Source organism: Xyrauchen texanus, chromosome 6 (assembly GCF_025860055.1).
Source record: "Xyrauchen texanus isolate HMW12.3.18 chromosome 6, RBS_HiC_50CHRs, whole genome shotgun sequence".
NCBI lineage: Eukaryota > Metazoa > Chordata > Actinopteri > Cypriniformes > Catostomidae > Xyrauchen > Xyrauchen texanus.
Window position 1 is genome coordinate 10,898,466 of NC_068281.1, and position 20,075 is coordinate 10,918,540.

Genomic DNA, 20,075 nt, shown 5'->3' on the forward strand with positions numbered 1-20,075 from the left:
ATGCGCGCGAAGAGCACATTAAATCTAAGATCTGAATGAGTCACGGGGTAGTGGGCTCTGGTTCGAGGGGTCCAAAATGAATATGCTGTATAGAACCTCTCTCGGACTCCACATGCGTATTTAATTTCACATTGAAGCTTAAATCTAGAGCAGTCTCCGATTAATTAACCGGGTCTCTACTAATTTGTGTTAATGAAAATTATTCGGCCGCCGGTAATTAAGAGACTCAGTTGATGACGCACTGGGAGGGCAGCGGATCTACTCGTGCTGAAATCACAACTTGGCACCGATGCGGACAAGGACCTCCCATGTGGGATCAGCTGGTTTACAGAATTGCCCATTGCAATAATCAGAACATGGACACATTAAATAGGCTAAATGTATTCAAATATATTCATGTGTTTGTGAGAAAAGCTGTTATGTCATTAATAAAGCTGTTTGGCTGTTAGCAAAATTGGAAATTAGTTCTAAAGTGTTATTTTCCTTTGGAAATACTAGGTTACATTTGCTGCTCTCGTTTAAAGGTGGCAAAGCATTTAATCATGCACCGTATCCGGACCCAAATGTATCTGGACATTTAAAGGGATAGTTCACCCAAAAATGAAAACTCATAATTTACTCAACCTCATGCCATCCCAGATGTGTGTGACATTCTTTCATCAGCTGAACACAAACGAAGACTTTAAAAATAATATTTAAGCTCCATACAATAGAAGTGAATAGGAACCACATTTGTGAAGCTCCAAAAAGTACATAAAGGCAGCATAAAAGTCATTCATATGACTTCAGAAATCTATATATTCAGAGGTGATATATAAGTGTGGGTGAGCAACAAATTCATATTTAAGTCCTTTTTAACTACCAATCTCCAGTTTCACACTCTTTTTCTTTTGTTTTTGGTGATTTGTACTCTTCATGCATTTTGCCACCTACTGGGCATGGAGGATAATTTATAGTAAAAAAGGACTTAAATAATGATTTGTTTCTCCATCAAACTTATCATATAACTTCTGAAGATATAGAGTTTAACCAATGGAGTCACATGAATTACTTTTATCCTGCCTTTATGTGCATTTTGGTGCTTCAAAATGTTGGTACCCATTCACTTGCATTGTGAGGACCTACAGAGCTGAGATATCCAAAATAATATTCTAAATATCTTTGTTTGTGTTCAGCAGAAGAAAGAAGTCATTCATACACAGATTAAATGATTCGAGAATTTTTATTTTTGGGTGAAAATCACTCATCTGAAAAATGTACAAACGTCATTGCATTATAGATAACAAAATATCAAACCAAATAGCATTTATATAGACTGCAAGCACTCTTTTTAAAATTTCACACAAAGAAGTTGCTTATTATTCTAAAAAGATTTTAAAAAATACTGTTACAAGTTAAGACAAAAGTATTGGATGCTTTCTGGCTGTCAAACTTGAGGGGAACTGACTTCAAACATCCATTAAAATGACCTTGAGGCCTGTAGGTTAAATGTAATTGCAAAAATACCAAGAATTTTTTTTTGAGCAAAGATCAAGTATTATTGTTTGTAATGCATCTAAATATCTTTTGGGGCCACTGTAAATAAGCCCCTGGTTAGCCAGCCTGTGTGTGTGTGTGTTTGTGTGTTTGTGAGCATGTATTTATCACTTTGTGGGGCACCAAATGTCCCCATAAGGATAGTAAAACCCGAAATGTTTGACCTTGTGGGGACATTTTGTTGGTCCCCATGAGGAAAACAGCTTATAAATCATACTAAATTATGTTTTTTGAAAATGTAAAAATGCATTATGTTTTCTGTGAGGGTTAGGTTTAGGGGTAGGGTTAGGTTTAGGGGATAGAATATAAAGTTTGTACAGTATAAAAACCATTATGTCTATGGAAAGTCCCCATAAAACATGGAAACACAACATGTGTGTGTTTGTGTGTGTGTGTGTGTGTGTGTGAGAGAGAGAGAGAGAGAGCGAGATCTGAAGAGTAAAGAGTCCATGTGTGTGCATAAGTGTGCACTTTCTTTTTAGAGAGAGAGGAGGACTTGTGTGTTTTTTGGTAAAGGTCTCACACTGCTGCAATGAAAGACACACAGTGGGAGGCAGGTCACCATCCAGACATCTCACACATGCGCTGACACATCTGACCTTTATCATCACCGAATATCTTCATCAAATCAGGAGCTCTCTGCACCGACTGCTAAAACAAATTATAAATCATACACGCACATATCAGTGTATATTACAGAACACATTCACATACACAACATTAATACAGCGAAATAGATTTGGAGGATGACAGTGTAGATTTGACAGTCAAGGATGTGTGGCAGTGTCTCAGAAATGAACTTTTACATTATGAGATGAAATCTGCCCCTTGGATAACATTTTCATGGACATTTTATACCTTTATGAGGGCAATTTAGTTTCTAACCTTATATAAGAAATAGTCTCATCCATTTAAATCAAATACTTAAATTTAATGAATTTATTACTACAAATTCTCAAGATTGAGAATTCATTAACTATACCCTTTTAAATCAACATCAAGTGTAACTAGGACTATAATAGAATATTAAGAACAATATCGGATATTACAATTAAAAACAGAAGAATTTGGACAGAAAGGACAGAAAATTGCTAAGAGTGTAAGTATTTGTGTGTGTGTGTGTGTGTGTGTGTGTGTGTGTGTGATAGTGTGTGTGTGTGTGTGTGTGTGTGTGTTTATTTTGGATGGTTTGTATTTTATCATTCTAGTGTAATTACTGACACATTAAATAATCATCTCAAAGTGGTCCAGCTGTTAAAAAAGCATTCTGTTAAAGTCAATTAACACAAACAGCTGCTCCACACTGAAGAGTTAAACACCATTAACATGTTGTGGCATGAGCACTGTTAACATATTTTGATAAAACAACAGGAAATAAAAACAGAATCACAGTGACTGGGGTAGAAGCACACACACACACACACACATTGGTTTGCGATAAAAATATTGAATATTTAGCTGTCACCTTTAGCTTGGTCACTCTGGGTTGTAAGGCCACACTATCAGTGCCATACAAATACTTTTTAGTGAAAATGTTTCTCTTGAGGTTTATATAAAAACATTAATAAAAAATAAGATGGTACAGAAAAAAACTATAAACTATAAAACTATAAACTTTACACTAAATAAATATTCTTGGAGTATATTTTATAACAAATATACCTATTATATATATTTATTTATGCACATATTTATGCACTTGGGAAAAATGTTTCATAGTGAGGATGGCTTCAAAAATAATGACATAAATAGTTTTCATTTATCACTTAATGTCATACAAAGTCCAGTAAACATAAAAAAAGCTAAATCAATATTTGATGTGACCACCTCTGCCTTTAAAACAGCACCAATTCTCAAAGGTACAAGTTTGTCTTGGTTGTTGGCAGATAGGATGTTCCAACCTATCTGAATTCGCCACAGTTCTTCTATCTGTTTAGGCTGTCTCCATTACTGTCTCTTTATGTAATCTCAGACTGACATGATGTTCAGTGGGGGGCTTTAGGAGGCCATTACATCTGTTGCAGAGCTCCCTGTTCTTCCAATCTAATCTATTCTATTTGTATGTTTGGGACTAAGTCTAACATTTATATTTCCTAGCGGCTATAACCATCTTAAGACAAATGCTTTTGTAAAACATATAATGTGCCTAAAACCTTTGGACAGTATACTGTATATATACAGTATAGGTTATATATATTAGGAACGGGGGTCATCTACCTATTTTGGGGTCCTACAATCGAAAACCAAATGAAATATCTGTCAGCAGGTGGCAGACATTCTGGTGCAAAACGTCGGTGTCCGGGGTGCGCGCGTAGCGGGCGCGAGCAGAAATCAAGCCTGTTTTTTCATCATGGCTGGCGGCGAAAGAGTCGCTCGTCTAATGCGCCAGCTCGCGAGCGCGGCGTAAGTTTTGCACATTTGATTTCACACCGCTACGGTATTAAAGTGTGTATTTAGTGAATATACTGTAAATATGTATTCATTTTTGTATGTATTATGGACTCTAATCAACGCCTTGAAAGTTGTAAACAAACTCACAGGACACCCAAATATGATTTGAAAGACATACAGTAGTAGACCTACCTTGTACATTTATAACCTACAGATATCAGCACCTTATATTTACACACAAAATGTTTTAAAGGTGCAGATGCCCCGCTCATTCTCAGGCGTATTCGCATTCCTATCAACGAGGTAATATATTTTGGTTACAATTCCGATTAGGTTCCATTTGTTAACATTAGTTAAATGTGAATTAACAACGAACAATACTTTTACCACATTTAATAATCTTGGTTAATGTCCAGTTCTACATATTGCCTACTAATACACTTTTAAAATGAAAAGTTTGATTTTTTTTACATTATAAACTAACAATGAATGCTTGTGTTTTTATCAACTAACATTAACAAAGATTAAAATAAGGCTGTAAAATATGTTGTTCATTGTTTGTTTATGATTGTACCTAATGCATTAACTAATTGTAATGAATTAAACCTTATTTGAAAGTGCTACCAATCATTTTTCATAATTTGTTTTCTCTGACTATATTTACTCAATTATGTATGAGTGTGTTTTATGTGCTTAGTTTCTGCAGGTGAAGCTCATTCCTGTCAACAGAAAACTGACTACGCTTTTGAAGTAAGAGTGCACCATACATTTATTATTGAACCGTAAGTGGTAAAAACAATTTATAGTGGTGGTGGTGTAGTGGGCTAAACCACATAACTGGTAATCAGAAGGTCGCTGGTTCGAACACCACAGCACCCACCATTGTGTCCTTGAGCAAGGCACTTAACTCCAGATTGCTCTGGGGGATTGTCCCTGTAATAAGTGCACTGTAAGTCGCTTTGGATAAAGCGTCTGCCAAATGCATAAATGTAAAAGTAGTTATTTACTATTACATAATATGACATCAAACTCTCTTTATATTTACCATTTTTGTTCATTGTCTGTTTATTCTTTCTCAGATGGCCTGCTCAAATATCAGATTTGGAGCAGGAGTGACCAGAGAAATTGGCATGGTAACACTGACCCATCCTGAAATGATAAACGCTGAAGGCTTTTGCTGTTACAGAAAACTGATTATTGCTATTTATCCGAATTAAACTCTAACTTTGAATGTATTATTGTTTATCTTTTTTTGGTAACTCTTAAGTCTGCCCTTCAAAGTCAATTAAGTTTTAGAGTTGTCATTCATCATAAATTGTAAAAAAAATACAAAAAGTTATTGTAAAGGAGACTGTGGCTTTTGATTTGTTGTTCAGGATTTGCAGAACATGGGAGCACGTAATGTGTGTCTGATGACTGATAGAAACCTGTTGCAGCTGCCTCCCGTTGCGGCAGTGCTGGACTCATTGACAAAACAAGGAGTTAAATACAAGATCTATCCGGATGTAAGAGTGGAACCAACAGACAAAAGGTAGAAAAAGAGGAGCACCTGTGCCATCACAGTAATGCATAGAGGCAAAAAAGAAAAGAGAATGCATGCATGTATGGGAATCAGTGAGCAAATGTGTGTTTACACAAGAGGGTCATTTGTACTTTTTTATGTCTTTGTTGAACTTGCATCAGAAAACAGTGCAGCTTACACAGTGTGATTGTGTTGGATTGTTATCTGTTTTTTTTCAACATGCATATCCTTGTTTCTTATTGAAAAAAGAAGCGTGTGACTACTGTTTCTCTTTTCAGCTTTCAAGCAGCGATCAGTTTTGCCAAAAAAGGACACTTCGATGTTTATGTTGCTGTTGGCGGGGGCTCTGTGATTGATACCTGTAAAGCAGCCAATCTCTATGCATCTCATCCAGAGGCAGAGTTTCTAGACTTTGTCAATGCACCAATTGGAAAAGGAAAACCAATTACAAGCTCGTTGAAGCCACTTATTGCTGGTACAAACAAACAGGGATTTAAACTCTTAATCTTATAATCTTTTAAGATTAATAATCTTTTAATTTTGATTTCTCACTCTCTCTCGATTCTAGTAACCATTTTATGTTGTACAGATAACTAACTCTTGTATACAATGTGGACCAGCATTATTGAGCTTCTAAAATAATTACTGAATCAATTAAATTAAAGGGATAGTTCACCCAAAAATGAAAATTCTCTAATTATTTACTCACCTTCATGCCATCCCAGATGTGTGAAACTTCCTTTCTTCTGCAGAACACAAACAAAGATTTTTAGAAGAATATCTAAGCTGGTCCATTCAATTCAAGTGAATTGTGGCCAGAACTTTGAAGCTCCAAAAAGCACATAAAGGTATCATAAAATAATCTAATAGAACTCGAGTGTTATACTGTAATTCATGTCATCTAAAGCGAAATGATAGGTATGGGTGAGAAACAGATCAATGTTTACATCCTATTTTACTATAAATTCTCACTGCCCAGTAGGTGGCGATATGCACAAAGAATGTGAATTGACAAAAACAAAAGAAAAAGACGGTGTAAAGGAATGTGAAGATTTAGAGTAAAAAATTACTTTTTTTGCCTACACCTATCATATCGCTTCTGAAGACATGGATTTAACCACTGGAGTCATACAGGGAAGGCATGACTCATAATGGCATGATGGTGAGTAAGTGATGAGGGAAGTTTCATTTTTGGGTGAACTATCCCTTTATACTGGTAAAAGTTTTGCCTGTAACTGTTTTATTTTTCATTTTGTGTATTTGTGTATGTGTAAGTTCCTACCACTGCTGGAACAGGGAGTGAAACCACAGGAGTGGCAATCTTTGACTTTGAGGACATGAAGGCCAAAACTGGTTTGAAGAAACATTTTACTGATTAACATTGTGTTGACACAGTTCTTTGTATCCATAAGTACAGATCACAGAGAGAAATGGAGTGTCAGAAGTTTGTTTAAAATGAGATTAGTGTTAAGTACAGGCTTATGGTTAGTGGGTGGGGTTTAGTATTGATTTATGAGTAGAATTAATATGTCAGTACCTCTTTAGTTGATTTGTACCTGATTAAAATACTTTTAATGGTATGGGTTTTCAGGTATAGCGAATCGAGCCCTAAAGCCCACTTTAGGGATGGTGGACCCCCTGCACACTCTTCACATGCCATCCAGAGTGGCAGCTAACAGCGGGTTTGATGTGCTCTGGTGTGTTAATATCCTTTTTATTAACCTGACATTTACTTTCTTAGATACTTTAAATTACATTAGTGTAACAGCATTATACAATTTAAAGTACATTTAAATATGTACAGTATAAGCGGTTTAAGTACACTGACAAAACTGAAGATGTTGAAATTGAGGGGGTTAATTTTGATAAAGATTTACTAGGGTTTGCTCATTCTGTCCTTTGAAAAAAGTTAATTATATACTTGTTCCCTTTTTTGAATGAAGGGAAATTGTCCTATTGCTGCCTTTCAGTTGACTTTCTGTGTACCTGTTGAATGCTTTATGTGCATGATGAACTACATTTACTGTGTACACTGATCAGTCACAACATTAAAATCACTGACAGGTTAAGTGAACAACAATTATATCTTGTTACAGTTGCACCTGTAAGGGGTGGGATATATTAGGCAGCAAGTGAACAGTCAGTTCTTGAATTTCATGTGTTGGAAGCAGGAAAAATGGGCAAGTGTAAGGATCTGTGCGACTTCTACAAGGGCCAAATTGTGATGGCTAGGCGACTGGGTCAGAGCATCTCCAAAACGTTAGGTCTTGTGGGGTGTTCCCGGTATGCAGTGGTTAGTACCTACCAAAAGTGGTCCAAGGAAGGACAACCGGTGAACTGGCGACAGGGTCATAGGCAGCAGGCCACATACACCCGTTCATGGCAAAAGTATTTCCTGATGGCAGTGGCCTCTTTCAGCAGTATAACTGCCACAATGCAAAAATTGTTCAGGAATGGTTTGAGGAACATGACAAAGAGTTCAAGGTGTTGAGTTGGAGACCCCACCTCGCAACTTACAGGACTTAAGAGATCTGTTGCTAACGTTTTGGTGCCAGATACCACAGGACACCTTCAGAGGTCTTGTGGAGTCCATGCCTCGACGGGTCAGAGCTGTTTTGGCAGAACAAAGAAGGACCTAGATGATATTAGCCCGTGATGTTAATGTTGTGGCTGATCAGTGAACTGTATACAAATACATTGCACTACATGAAAAAAACAATTGTGAAGGAGAATGCATGCCAAATGGAATGAAAAGCTTCTTTAAGACAATCATAGTTGATTATGATAGATATTTATTATTGTTTGCTTTAAATTTCTCTCTATAAAGTCATGCATTGGAGTCTTTTACCGCATTACCGTATAACCAGAGGAGTCCCTGTCCAACCAACCCCCTCAATCGGCCTGCCTACCAGGGCAGTAATCCAATCAGTGATGTCTGGGCAAAACATGCTCTGCAGATTGTTGCCAAATATTTGAAACGGTATGTTTAAGTGTGTGTTAGGTCTCATTGTGATTAATTGGTTGTTTATTATGTGATGATTTGACTTCTAAAATTTGAATACCGGTAAAGTAAGAATGCATGTGTGGTTTTGTGTGTTGTAGGGCGGTGCATGACTCTGGTGATGTAGAGGCTCGCACCAGCATGCACCTGGCCAGTGTATTTGCTGGAATTGGCTTTGGCAATGCTGGAGTCCATTTATGGTAATTAAACAGAACTCATTAACATCCAAAAAAGAAACAATTCTGTTAATGAGTTTGTTAGCATCAAATCACAGCACTTTTATGAGACTGCCCAATTGAACTATTAGTTCTAAACTATGATTATTCTCCATTTGTCCACCTGCGCATATTTTAGGGAGCACAGGTGCACTGCACTTATTGTTCAGGGACTGGCTCAAGAGATCTCAGTTCTTACTGAAACTTTTGTAATGGCTAGCCGATTCTGTATCTCTAAGATGTGCAGTGCTTTAACATTGATTTTCCACACCATACTAAATTAGAGGTATTATTATAAAAATGCAACATTTTCATAAAAGGCTGTATCAGCCAAAAAAAAATAAAAAACTTTTTCTATCCATATTAGAGTTTGGGTTAATTTGGCTTCTACTTCTAATTTTCGATGAATATATTTCTGGGGGTTATTTGGTAATGTGAATTGTTTGTTTTTAGTTAATTTTTTCTGTTGTTAATTTGTTTGTTTTTTTGTTTTCTTTCTTTAATAAGTCATGGAATGTCATACCCCATTGCCGGAAATGTCAAAACTCACAAAGCCAAAGGCTACAATGTAGACCATCCTATAGTGGTAAGTATATTGAACTGTATCTAAAGCAAGAATCACACATCATTTGTTATATATATATATATATATATATATATATATATATATATATATATATATATATATCAGTCAGGTCCATAAATATTGGGACATCGACACAATTCTAATCTTTTTGGCTCTATACACCACCACAATGGATTTGAAATGAAACGAACAAGATGTGCTTTAACTGCAGACGTTCAGCTTTAATTTGAGGGCATTTACATCTAAATCAGGTGAACGGTGTAGGAATTACAACAGTTTGTATATGTGCCTCCCACTTTTTAAGGGACCAAAAGTAATGGGACAATTGGCTGCTCAGGTGTGTGTTATTCCCTTATTATCCCATTTACAAGGAGCAGATAAAAGGTCCAGAGTTCATTTCAAGTGTGCTATTTGCATTTGGAATCTGTTGCTGTCAACTCTCAATATGAGATCCAAAGAGCTGTCACTATCAGTGAAGCAAGCCATCATTAGGCTGAAAAATCAAAACAAACCCATCAGAGACATAGTTAAAACATTAGGTGTGGCCAAATCAACTGTTTGGAACATTCTTAAAAAGAAAGAACGCACCGGTGAGCTCAGCAACACCAAAAAATCCGGAAGACCATGGAAAACAACTGTGGTGGATGACCGAAGAATTCTTTCCCTGGTGAAGAAAACACCCTTCACAACAGTTGGCCAGATCAAGAACACTCTCCAGGAGGTAGGTGTATGTGTGTCAAAGTCAACAATCAAGAGAAGACTTCACCAGAGTGAATACAGATGGTTCACCACAAGATGTAAGCCATTGGTGAGCCTAAATAACAGGAAGGCCAGATTAGAGTTTGCCAAACAACATCTAAAAAAGCCTTCACAGTTCTGGAACAACATCCTATGGACAGATGAGACAAATATCAACTTGTACCAGAGTGATGGGAAGAGAAGAGTATGGAGAAGGAAAGGAACTGCTCATGATCCAAAGCATACCACCTCATCAGTGAAGCATGGTGGTGGTAGTGTCATGGCGTGGACATGTATGGCTGCCAATGGAACTGGTTCTCTTGTATTTATTGATGACGTGACTGCTGACAAACGCAGCAGGATGAATTCTGAAGTGTTTCAGGCAATATTATCTGCTCATATTCAGCCAAATGCTTCAGAACTCATTGGACAGTGCTTCACAGTACAGATGGACAATGACCCGAAGCATACTGCGAAAGCAACCAAAGAGTTTTTTAAGGGAAAGAAGTGGCATGTTATGCAATGGCCAAGTCAATCACCTGACCTGAATCCGATTGAGCATGCATTTCACTTGCTGAAAACAAAACCCCATGATGCCCCAAGAACAAGCAGGAACTAAAGACAGTTGCAGTAGAGGCCTGGCAGAGCATCACCAGGGATGAAACCCAGCGGCTGGTGATGTCTATGCGTTCCAGACTTCAGGCTGTAATTGACTGCAAAGGATTTGTAGTATTAAAAAGTGAAAGTTTGATTTATGATTGTTAATCTGTACCATTACTTTTGGTCCCTTAAAAAGTGGGAGGCACATATACAAACTGTTGTAATTCCTAAACCGTTCACCTGATTTGGATGTAAATACCCTCAAATCAAAGCTGAAAGTCTGCCGTTAAAGCACATCTTGTTTGTTTCATTTCAAATCCATTGTGGTGGTGTATAGAGCCAAAAAGATTAGAATTGTGTCAATGTCCCAATATTTATGGACATGACTGTATATATAAGATCAGCCACAACATTAAAACCACCTGCCTAATATTGTGTAGGTCCCCCTCAGGCTGCTAAAACAGTGCCAACCCGCATATCAGAATACCACAATTGTACAGAGTGGTTATCTGAGTTAATGTGGACTTGGTCAGTTCAAACCAGTCTGACCATTCTCTGTTGACCTCGTTTCCAAGACGTTTCCATCCGCAGAACTGATGCTCACTGGATGTTTTTTGTTTTGGCACCATTCTGAGAAAATTCTAGAAACTGTTGTGTGTGAAAACTTCAGGAGATCAGCAGTTACAGAAATACTCAAACCAGCCCATCTGGCACCAACTATGTGCAATGGTCCAAATCACTGAGATCAAATTTTTTCCACATTCTGATGGTAAATACAAACATTAACTGAAGCTCCTGACCTGTATCTGCATGATTTTATGCACTGCACTGCTGCCACACAATTGGCTGATTAGATAATCGCATGGATGATTGTTGGTGCCAGACAGTATTTCTGTTACTGCTGATCTCCTGCAATTTTCACACACACAACAGTCTCTAGCATCCAGTGAGTGGCAGTTCTGTGGACAGAAATGCATTGTTGATGAGAGAGGTCAATAGAGAACAACCAGACAGGTTTGAACAGAAAAAGTCTATGGTAACTCAGATAACCGCTCTGTACAATTGTGGTGAGAAGTATAGCATCTCTTATAGCATGAGTGTTTGCGCTGTTTGGTGACACAAGGGGGACCTACACAATAGAAGGCAGTTGGTTTTAATGTTGTGGCAGATCAGTATATATACAAATACACACACACACACACACACAACCCCAATTCTGAAAAAGTTGGGACAGTATGAAAAATGCAAATTAAAAGTAAAAGTTTTCTTTTGAAAATGTATTTTAAAATCAGATGATTGCAACACACACCAAAATAATTGGGACAGTCGAAAGTTTACCACTGTAATACTTCACCATTTCTTCTAATAACATTTATTAAGCATTTGAGCACTGAAGACACAAGTTTAAGTTTAGAAAGTGGAATTTTCTCCCATTCATCCATTATGTAGATCTTTAGCTGCAGAGTTGTACAGGGTCTTCGTTGCCATCTAATACACTTCATAATGCACCACATATTCCCAATTGGAGACGGTCAGGACTGCAGGCAGTCCAGTCTAGCACCCACACTTTCTGCTTACACATCCATGCACTTGTAATCCGGGCAGTATGTGGTTTGAAGTTGTCCTGCTTGAAAATGCTGGGACATCCCTTGAAAAGATGGTGCTGGATGGCAGTATATGTTGCTCCAAAATGTGTACATATCTGTCTGCATTCATGGTGTTCTCACAGATGTGCAACAGTGTTGATGTAGGGCTTCTGCTTTGCACAGCTTCTGCTGTGGATGCAGCGGAGAGTGGTATTGACTAACAAAGGTTACTAAAGTAATTCCAAGCCCATGTTCATGATATCCATTACAAATGAACAGTGTTGGGTAACATTACTTTTAAACGTAACTTGTTAAAATTTTGCGTTACTCCATAAAGTAACTTGATTAATTAAAATTATATTTTTTATGGAATGTAAAGCGTTACGTTTTTTTTGTCTCTTCTACTATGCTATGCATTGCATACAAGAGACATTACAGGTCATGCTAGCTACTGTACAATACTCATGTCAAAACAACATAGTTAACAAACAGATATTTAGAAAGTAGAAAGAAACGCATCATATTTATAATAAAGAATCAATAACATGAATTTGCATGATTTGTTTTTCCATCAACATGGCAGCCAATATGAATAATGAAGAATAACCGCTGTCTTACCTAAAGCAGCAGTCGAACACTTGAACTTGCATCATATATGCCATAATGTGCTGTGCCCATCGACAATGCCAGAATCAACTTAATGTTTTTCAAAAGTCAGGATAAAAACGCTTGTTTTGAGTTGATCCACAGTGCGTACTGCATTCAGCCTACTGCAAAGGCGCATGCTGATACATCCTGAATGGAATCAATTTAATGCAACCAAAATGTAATAAAAACGGTTTGTTTCATGAATCAAACTAATTGTTTATTTTTAAACAAAAATGTAGTATATTTTTAGAAACTAAGACATTTTTTTTCTGCGTACACAACCGATGTATAACGTTGCTGTCACTGATCCAGAGTCAGTTTTTCTCATCCCATTCTCCCAGTTACAGAGAGCAGTAACACAGAGCAGTTTGGCTGCATAACTCCATGAATTGAGCAAGTATTTCACCCTGTATAACATGTGGTGGCCAGTGGACGACTAGTCTTATAATCCCTCTGCCTAAAAGCGTTTAATTAATTTTTTTTTTAACTCTGTGTGTACTAACACATGAAACATTCGCGTTTCTCTCAACTGAATTTTGACCTTATATTACACTAAACTGTGAAATACGCATGCATTTTAGAGAGTTTATTGACTGGCGATGTCTGTATCTAAATGGCTGTTTTAGCAGCAAGGAATGACATCCTTCCAACATCCATTGACTGTTGGGTGCTAGAGTTTCTTGGTTGGGTGTTCCCATTCATTTAAATGGAAGTTACTCATCCCTGCTATATAGCCTCACTCGCTATAGAAATACAATGCCCATCATGCACTACATCTCCTCCCCAAAGTTTGCAATGTTTTACTCCTGATTTCTCGCAATACATGGACAGTAGAAGTGTACAAATGCAATGTGTTACTTTATTTAAAAGTAACTCCGATATTATGGTCTAAAATATTGCGTTACTTGTTACTCTAAAAAGTAATCTGATTACATAACGTGCATTACTTTTAGTGCGTTACCCCCAACACTGCAGATTAATGATGTTTTTCAAGACAGTGACATCTGAGGGATCAGAGATCACGCCCATTCAGACGTGGTTTTCGTTTCTGGCCTTTACACACAAAGATTTTACCAGATTCCTTGAATCTTTTAAATATATTGTGCACTGTAGAGGGTGAAATGCACAAAGCCCTTTTAATTTGATTTTGGGGATCATTGTTCTCAAAGTGCTGGATTATTTGCTGAAGAATCTGTTGGGAAATTGACATGTCTCGAATGATCCTTGATCTTGAAGGACTAGGCTGCTTTTTGGAGGCTCTAATATTATATATATATATATATATATATATATATATATATATATATATATATATATATATATATTAAAATCTAAATCATACTGGTATTACCAGTATTTAGGGGTTCTGTGTATGTGCATCTTTCTCAAAGTAGAAAAATTCTCTGTGTCTTTTGGTCTGTAGTTTTCCTGTGTCTTTCTCTTTCAGCCTCATGGACTCTCTGTAGTTCTAACTTCACCTGCTGTTTTTGCCTTTACTGGCAACATGTGCCCAGAGCGCCACCTGGAGGCAGCTCAGATACTAGGTAACACACATAAGTGGTTAAAATAGTTTAAATATGTCAGATATTAACACTGGACTCTTGTCTGACTTAAGCAGTGATAAATCTATAACTATCTGAAATTTCTGTCTTTATTTACTCAGTCGTCATGGTTGGGAAAACTTTTACTTATTATTTGCACACCAGGTGTGCAATGGTTAGGATTTACTGCATTTTACAGGCAATTTTAAAGAACATTTACGTGTTTTGGTTATGGATGTAAGTTGATATTACATACTGTGTGTGCGTGTGTGTTTTATTAGGTGCTGATGTGACAAATGTGAAAAAAGCGGATGCTGGCCGTGTGTTGGCTGACATTCTCAGGAGTTTGCTGTATGACCTGGAAGTGGAGGATGGCTTATCTGCAATTGGTTACACTAAAGAGGACATTCCATCTTTAGTGAAGGGCACTATTCCTCAGGTCAGCCAATCACAATGGGATCATTTTCTGCTAAAGGCAAAGTTCCTCTTCAAAAATCCTCTTAATCACCTGAGGATAAGAGTTAAAGATACCAGTATAAAGGGCTGAGCTTCAGCTGACAAGACCATTTAGTAGAAAAAACAGTACACAATATGATTATTATTATTATTTCATTTTAATATGTTAATTATCTGAACATTTACAATTTATTTACATTTTTTGATTATTCATTGGTTATATTCAATATATAAATAGTTAAAATACTGATTTAAAAAATATATATATATATATATATATATATATATATATATATATATATTATTTTTATTTTTTATTTATAATTTGTATAATAATAATTATACAATGGAAAATAGTATATTATACTAAAAGTAGAGAGCTTGTTTCAGACTTTTATTGTAAATCAATCATTTATAATATTGGACAAGTACAACAACACCACTATATGTCTTAAAATAAAAAGACCCAGAAATGTGGAAAATGCTATTTCTCCAGCCACTCAAGTAAAAAGTGAATTAAAAAAAATGCAATGACAGCTGAAAAATGACTAAATAAAGCAAACACAGAGACACACATTCAACATTACAGTTAGCCAAATAACATCACATAACCTTGAGTTTGTGTATTTTTGACAGGAACGGGTAACTAAACTGTCCCCAAGAGCTCACACTGAAGAGGATCTGACTGATCTGTTTGCTGCTTCCATGAAGCTCTACTGAGCAGACTGACAGAGATTTTACAACTGGACTGGAAACACACTGACGGGCTTCTCAGAAGCACAGATTAGCTGCGCTGATTATTATGTAATCAGAGATGCTGATCTGAATAAGTTGACCCAACTTAAGGTTAATTATTTTTTAATGTGCTGTCATTGCCTTGCCTGAGAAAAGTAGCTAGATTTAATTTAAAATGCTATAAAACACACTCACACACATAGTGTAATTCTGTACACCTCTAAATGTTACACATACTCTTGTTTTGATGCAAGTGATCTCATTACAGCAGATGATATGCTGGAAACACCTTTAAACAGTAATCATAATTGTAATCACATTTAATCCACTCAGTATTCACCCTTCCACCAAGCATGCATTCATTGTAACTCTCTAGGTATATTTGTTAATCAATGATTTAGGCAGATTTTATTAAAATTATTCTAAACTAGAGTTAATCAGGAGGATGTCATTCACTCCTTCAGTGTTTTTGAAAATCTTGTCATTTTCCGGTTTTCTTTTTTGAACACTTTATAATAAGGGTCAATTTGTAACATTATTTACCTATATTAGTTAACAAACTAAAAATGAGCAGAGCTTTTACAGCATCATACAGCTTTTTACAGTCTTTGTTAATGTTCATTTCAACACTAGTTAAAATCAGAAGTTGTATATGTCAACATTAGTTAATGCAATATGAACTAACAATGAACAATTACACAACTAACATTAACACAGATTAATACATGGTTTAACAAATATATATATATTGGTAATTGTTAGGTCATGATATCTAATGCATTTACTAATGTTTATGAATGGAACATCAAGTGTTACTGTTTATTTCTTCTGTTGTAGAGTTGATTTTGTGTTCCTGATGACCCAGAAAGTCTGACAGACCTATTCATTCCACACAGTTCTTAAAATCATATAAATAAATCAAAAGGCAAAAATGGCTCATTTCAGTTCTGATGAATGTGGGCCCAAACTCCAATATTACATCATTTACTGCTACTCTACCAAAGGCTATTGTTTAAATCTGTGCTAACAATAAATGTTAAGCTGAATAGAAAAGAGTGCACATATTATTGCCTGAAAGATTGTGTGTGGATGGATGAGTGGCTGTTATGTAGCCTTGTTTTCATTGTGATGCAGATCAAAACTGATACAGGGGAGAGAAGCAGAAGACGATTTGACATATTCTCTGTTATTAATTCATTGTAATTGAGTTGCCACATTGCCAGCAAATAAATTTTTTATAAAATTAAGACTTGCTATACAACTAAAAACTATATGTATATGAAAAACTTTCCAGCTCTTTTCTGCATGTTAGACAAGCAGATTGTGAAGAACAGACATGGGTGAAGTTTGTTTTGCTGTGTCATGCAGTGTTCTGTTAAAAAATATATTTCTATTAAAACTTTTAACCCTAAGCCTTTTGCTAAAAAAGTAAAGTGTTATATGCGTGAATGGTTTAATTGGATCAAGTGCAGAAAGTTGAGTGCTTTAAGAAGCGTGATTGTGATTGGACTTGATCATGGAGCAAATCTAAATGCAGAGATATGTAGAGTTTGAAGTGTTCATCACTGTGATGTCCCCTCAAGGTGAGTGGTTCATTCTCTCCTTCGTTTTAGTATTTCCTTAGTGTAATATTAAAATGTAAGATTTTCATGAAAACAAAATGACACTGAATTCCAGCTATAAACACTTTTCTTAGATTGGACTGTAATAGTTACGTTGTCAAAGTGTGTTTTTATCTAATTGATTGTTCAATTTGTTTTACAGTATGTCGGAGAAGAGTGATATTCAAGCACCCAGGAGAAATGGAAACACACACACACATTGGTGAGGCTATCCTTATGAGGATTCTCCATAGACATAATATTTTTATACTGTACAAACTATAGATTCTATCCCCTAATCCTAAACCTCACAAAAATATTCTGCATTTTTACATGGAAAACAAACAAACAAACAAAACAAAAAAAACATAATTTAGTATGTTTATTTAGTGATTTGAATTATAGGGACACTAGAAATGTCCTCATAAACCACATTTATCGCATAATACCCTTGTAATTATTAGTTTGTAACCTAAAAATAAAACACACACACACACACACACACACACACACACACACACACACACACACACAGCAAGCATGACTCATCTCCACACATAATAAACATATACATGGCCAAAAGTTTGGAATACTGTAATTTTATTTTGCTCTTATGGAAAGAAATTGGTACTTTTATACAACTGATCACGATGTATAGTCAGGACATTAATAACGTGAAAAAGTACTATTACAATTTGAATTTTTTTTTCTGAACTTCTTAAACTACTTCAAAGATTTCTCATCAAAAAATCCTTCACGTGCAGCAATGACAGCTTTGCAGATCCTTGGCATTCTAGCTGTCAGTTTGTCCAGATACTCAGGTGACATTTCACCCCACACTTCCTGTATATTGCCATAGATGTGGCTGTCTTGCCGGGCACTTCTCATGCACCTTACATCTACCTGATCCCACAAAAGCTCAATGGGGTTAAGATCTCCAACAGATAACTCTGTTGTCCAATGTATGTTTCTTTCCCACTCTAAAATATTTTTTTCTTTCTAATCTTCCCATAAAGCCTGCACCCCTGAGTCTTGATGACCAGCTGAATTCTACTCGCTTAATCTCAGTAACCGTCTTGTTATTGGACACTTTCACTCTTGGTTTAAATTAATCATGGCTGATTGTGAAAAGTGAAGTTCTACAACGGCATCTATAACTGAAAACTGTTGATTTTGAATGATGCTGCATCTACCCCACTAGGTGTCACTGTAAGTCCAATATGACACAAGCAAAAAGTTACTGAGTGCACCTTTAAAAGTTGTAACTAGTTGTCCAGAACATGGACCGACAGGATGCTCAGCCTGTAATGCAGTAATACACTGCCCCTAAAGTGCACAGCCATTCGCAAACGCATTAAACATGTAGATTTCTACAGTTAAGCTTCACAATTTTGGTTTAGGTTTTCCAAAGCTACACCTTTCTGTTTTACACCTTTGCCTTGCTGTGGCTTGCATCATTAAATGGATTGTTTGTGTTTGTAACTGTAGAGGGTGCTCTCTGAAACTGCCACAGGGAGCATCTCAGCAGGATCGGGTTCACCTCAACTGCTTCAGCACAGTGCAGGGCAGGCCGTATGTTCAGTCATCTCCATCAACCTGCATTCCATCTAGACTGATTCTGCTCATGAGCTCCACCCTTTCCATCAGCACTAAATCCCACCCATAGAGCGTATGATGCTAGTGTGTTGGCATATTTTTTAGTTCGTACACAGCTCCATCTGCAGTTGCAGAGAGCAAACAGCAGCACAGGAAACCAGCAGTTCAGAGTCCTGCTCGAAGGATTGGAGCCTCAGTAACTCACCTGTTTAACTGCAACTAGTGTCCAGATTCTTAACTATGAGGTTGCTGACCCACAGTGACCCACTGGTATGTAAATATTATAAATAATTTTTATTAAAAGGCTTGTCATTTCAGTGCTTATTGCTGTAATCAGTGTGCAAATAAAAGTCTAGGGAATCTTAAAAAGTGCACATGCTAAGCGATTTTAAAGGGATAATTCACCCCAAAATTTTTATTCTCTCATAATTTACTCACCCTCATGCAATCTCAGATGTGTATGACTTACTTTCTTCTGCAGAACACAAATTAAGATTTTTAGAAGAATATCCTCAGCTCTGTAGTTCAAGTGAATGGTGACCAGAACTTTGAAGTTTCAAAAAGGACATAAAGGCAACATAAAAGTAATCTATACGATTCTAGTGGTTAAATCCATGTTTTCAGATGAGATATGATAGGTGTGGGTGAGAAACAGATTAATATTTAAGTCCTTTTTGTACTATAAATATCCTTTCACTTTCACATTCTTCATTTGTTTTGTAGCGATTCACATTCTTAGTGCATATCACCACCTACTGGGTGAATCGAGTCTGAATTGTTTTCTGTGGGAATCATGGGCATGAGATTTGCATCAGAGTTTAAGTTGTATTTAACCCAGAACATTTCTTTAATTCTACACATTATGAGGAACTTTTCAACACTTACCCAGCCCTAAAATGGGTCACACTATTGACATTGAGTGGATTAGAACTGATAAGAAAGCTTTTATTTTTTAAGGTCTGTAATGTAAATTAAACGATATCCCATGAATCCATTTCCCACACACACTTTTAAATGAGGAAGTGAAGGTCACCCTGGGTGCTGTTAAATTGAATATATGAAACTTATCTGTAGAGCGGAGGAGGGCAGGGCTGGAACAACGCACGCCCGGTCTCTAATCAGCCTGATGGGGGCACGGGCATGCATTGTTCCAGCCCGGCCCGCCCTCTTCCGCTCTACATTATCTAAATATACATTTTTATAGAAGCTGCATATTTTTAATGATTTAAACAATAAGGACATAAATATATTTTTTTTAAATTGCGGAAATATTGTGCCTTAAAACCTTGAATCAGAAACAGTGAACGCATTTCATATAGATGG

The 20,075-nt window shown here is 36.5% G+C and overlaps 1 protein-coding gene across 1 annotated transcript; it reads left to right on the forward strand.

Annotated features, from left to right (window-relative positions):
- Positions 1-3,857: 3,857 nt before the first annotated feature.
- adhfe1 (alcohol dehydrogenase iron containing 1) lies at positions 3,858-16,795 on the forward strand. Its single transcript, XM_052128843.1, has 14 exons — positions 3,858-3,939; positions 4,181-4,230; positions 4,625-4,677; positions 5,007-5,060; positions 5,304-5,458; positions 5,728-5,924; positions 6,725-6,802; positions 7,041-7,146; positions 8,277-8,429; positions 8,552-8,650; positions 9,173-9,251; positions 14,271-14,367; positions 14,646-14,803; positions 15,457-16,795. The coding sequence occupies exons 1-14, from the start codon at positions 3,887-3,889 to the stop codon at positions 15,538-15,540; spliced, it is 1,416 nt and encodes a 471-aa protein (XP_051984803.1). The 5' UTR covers positions 3,858-3,886; the 3' UTR covers positions 15,541-16,795.
- Positions 16,796-20,075: the final 3,280 nt, after the last annotated feature.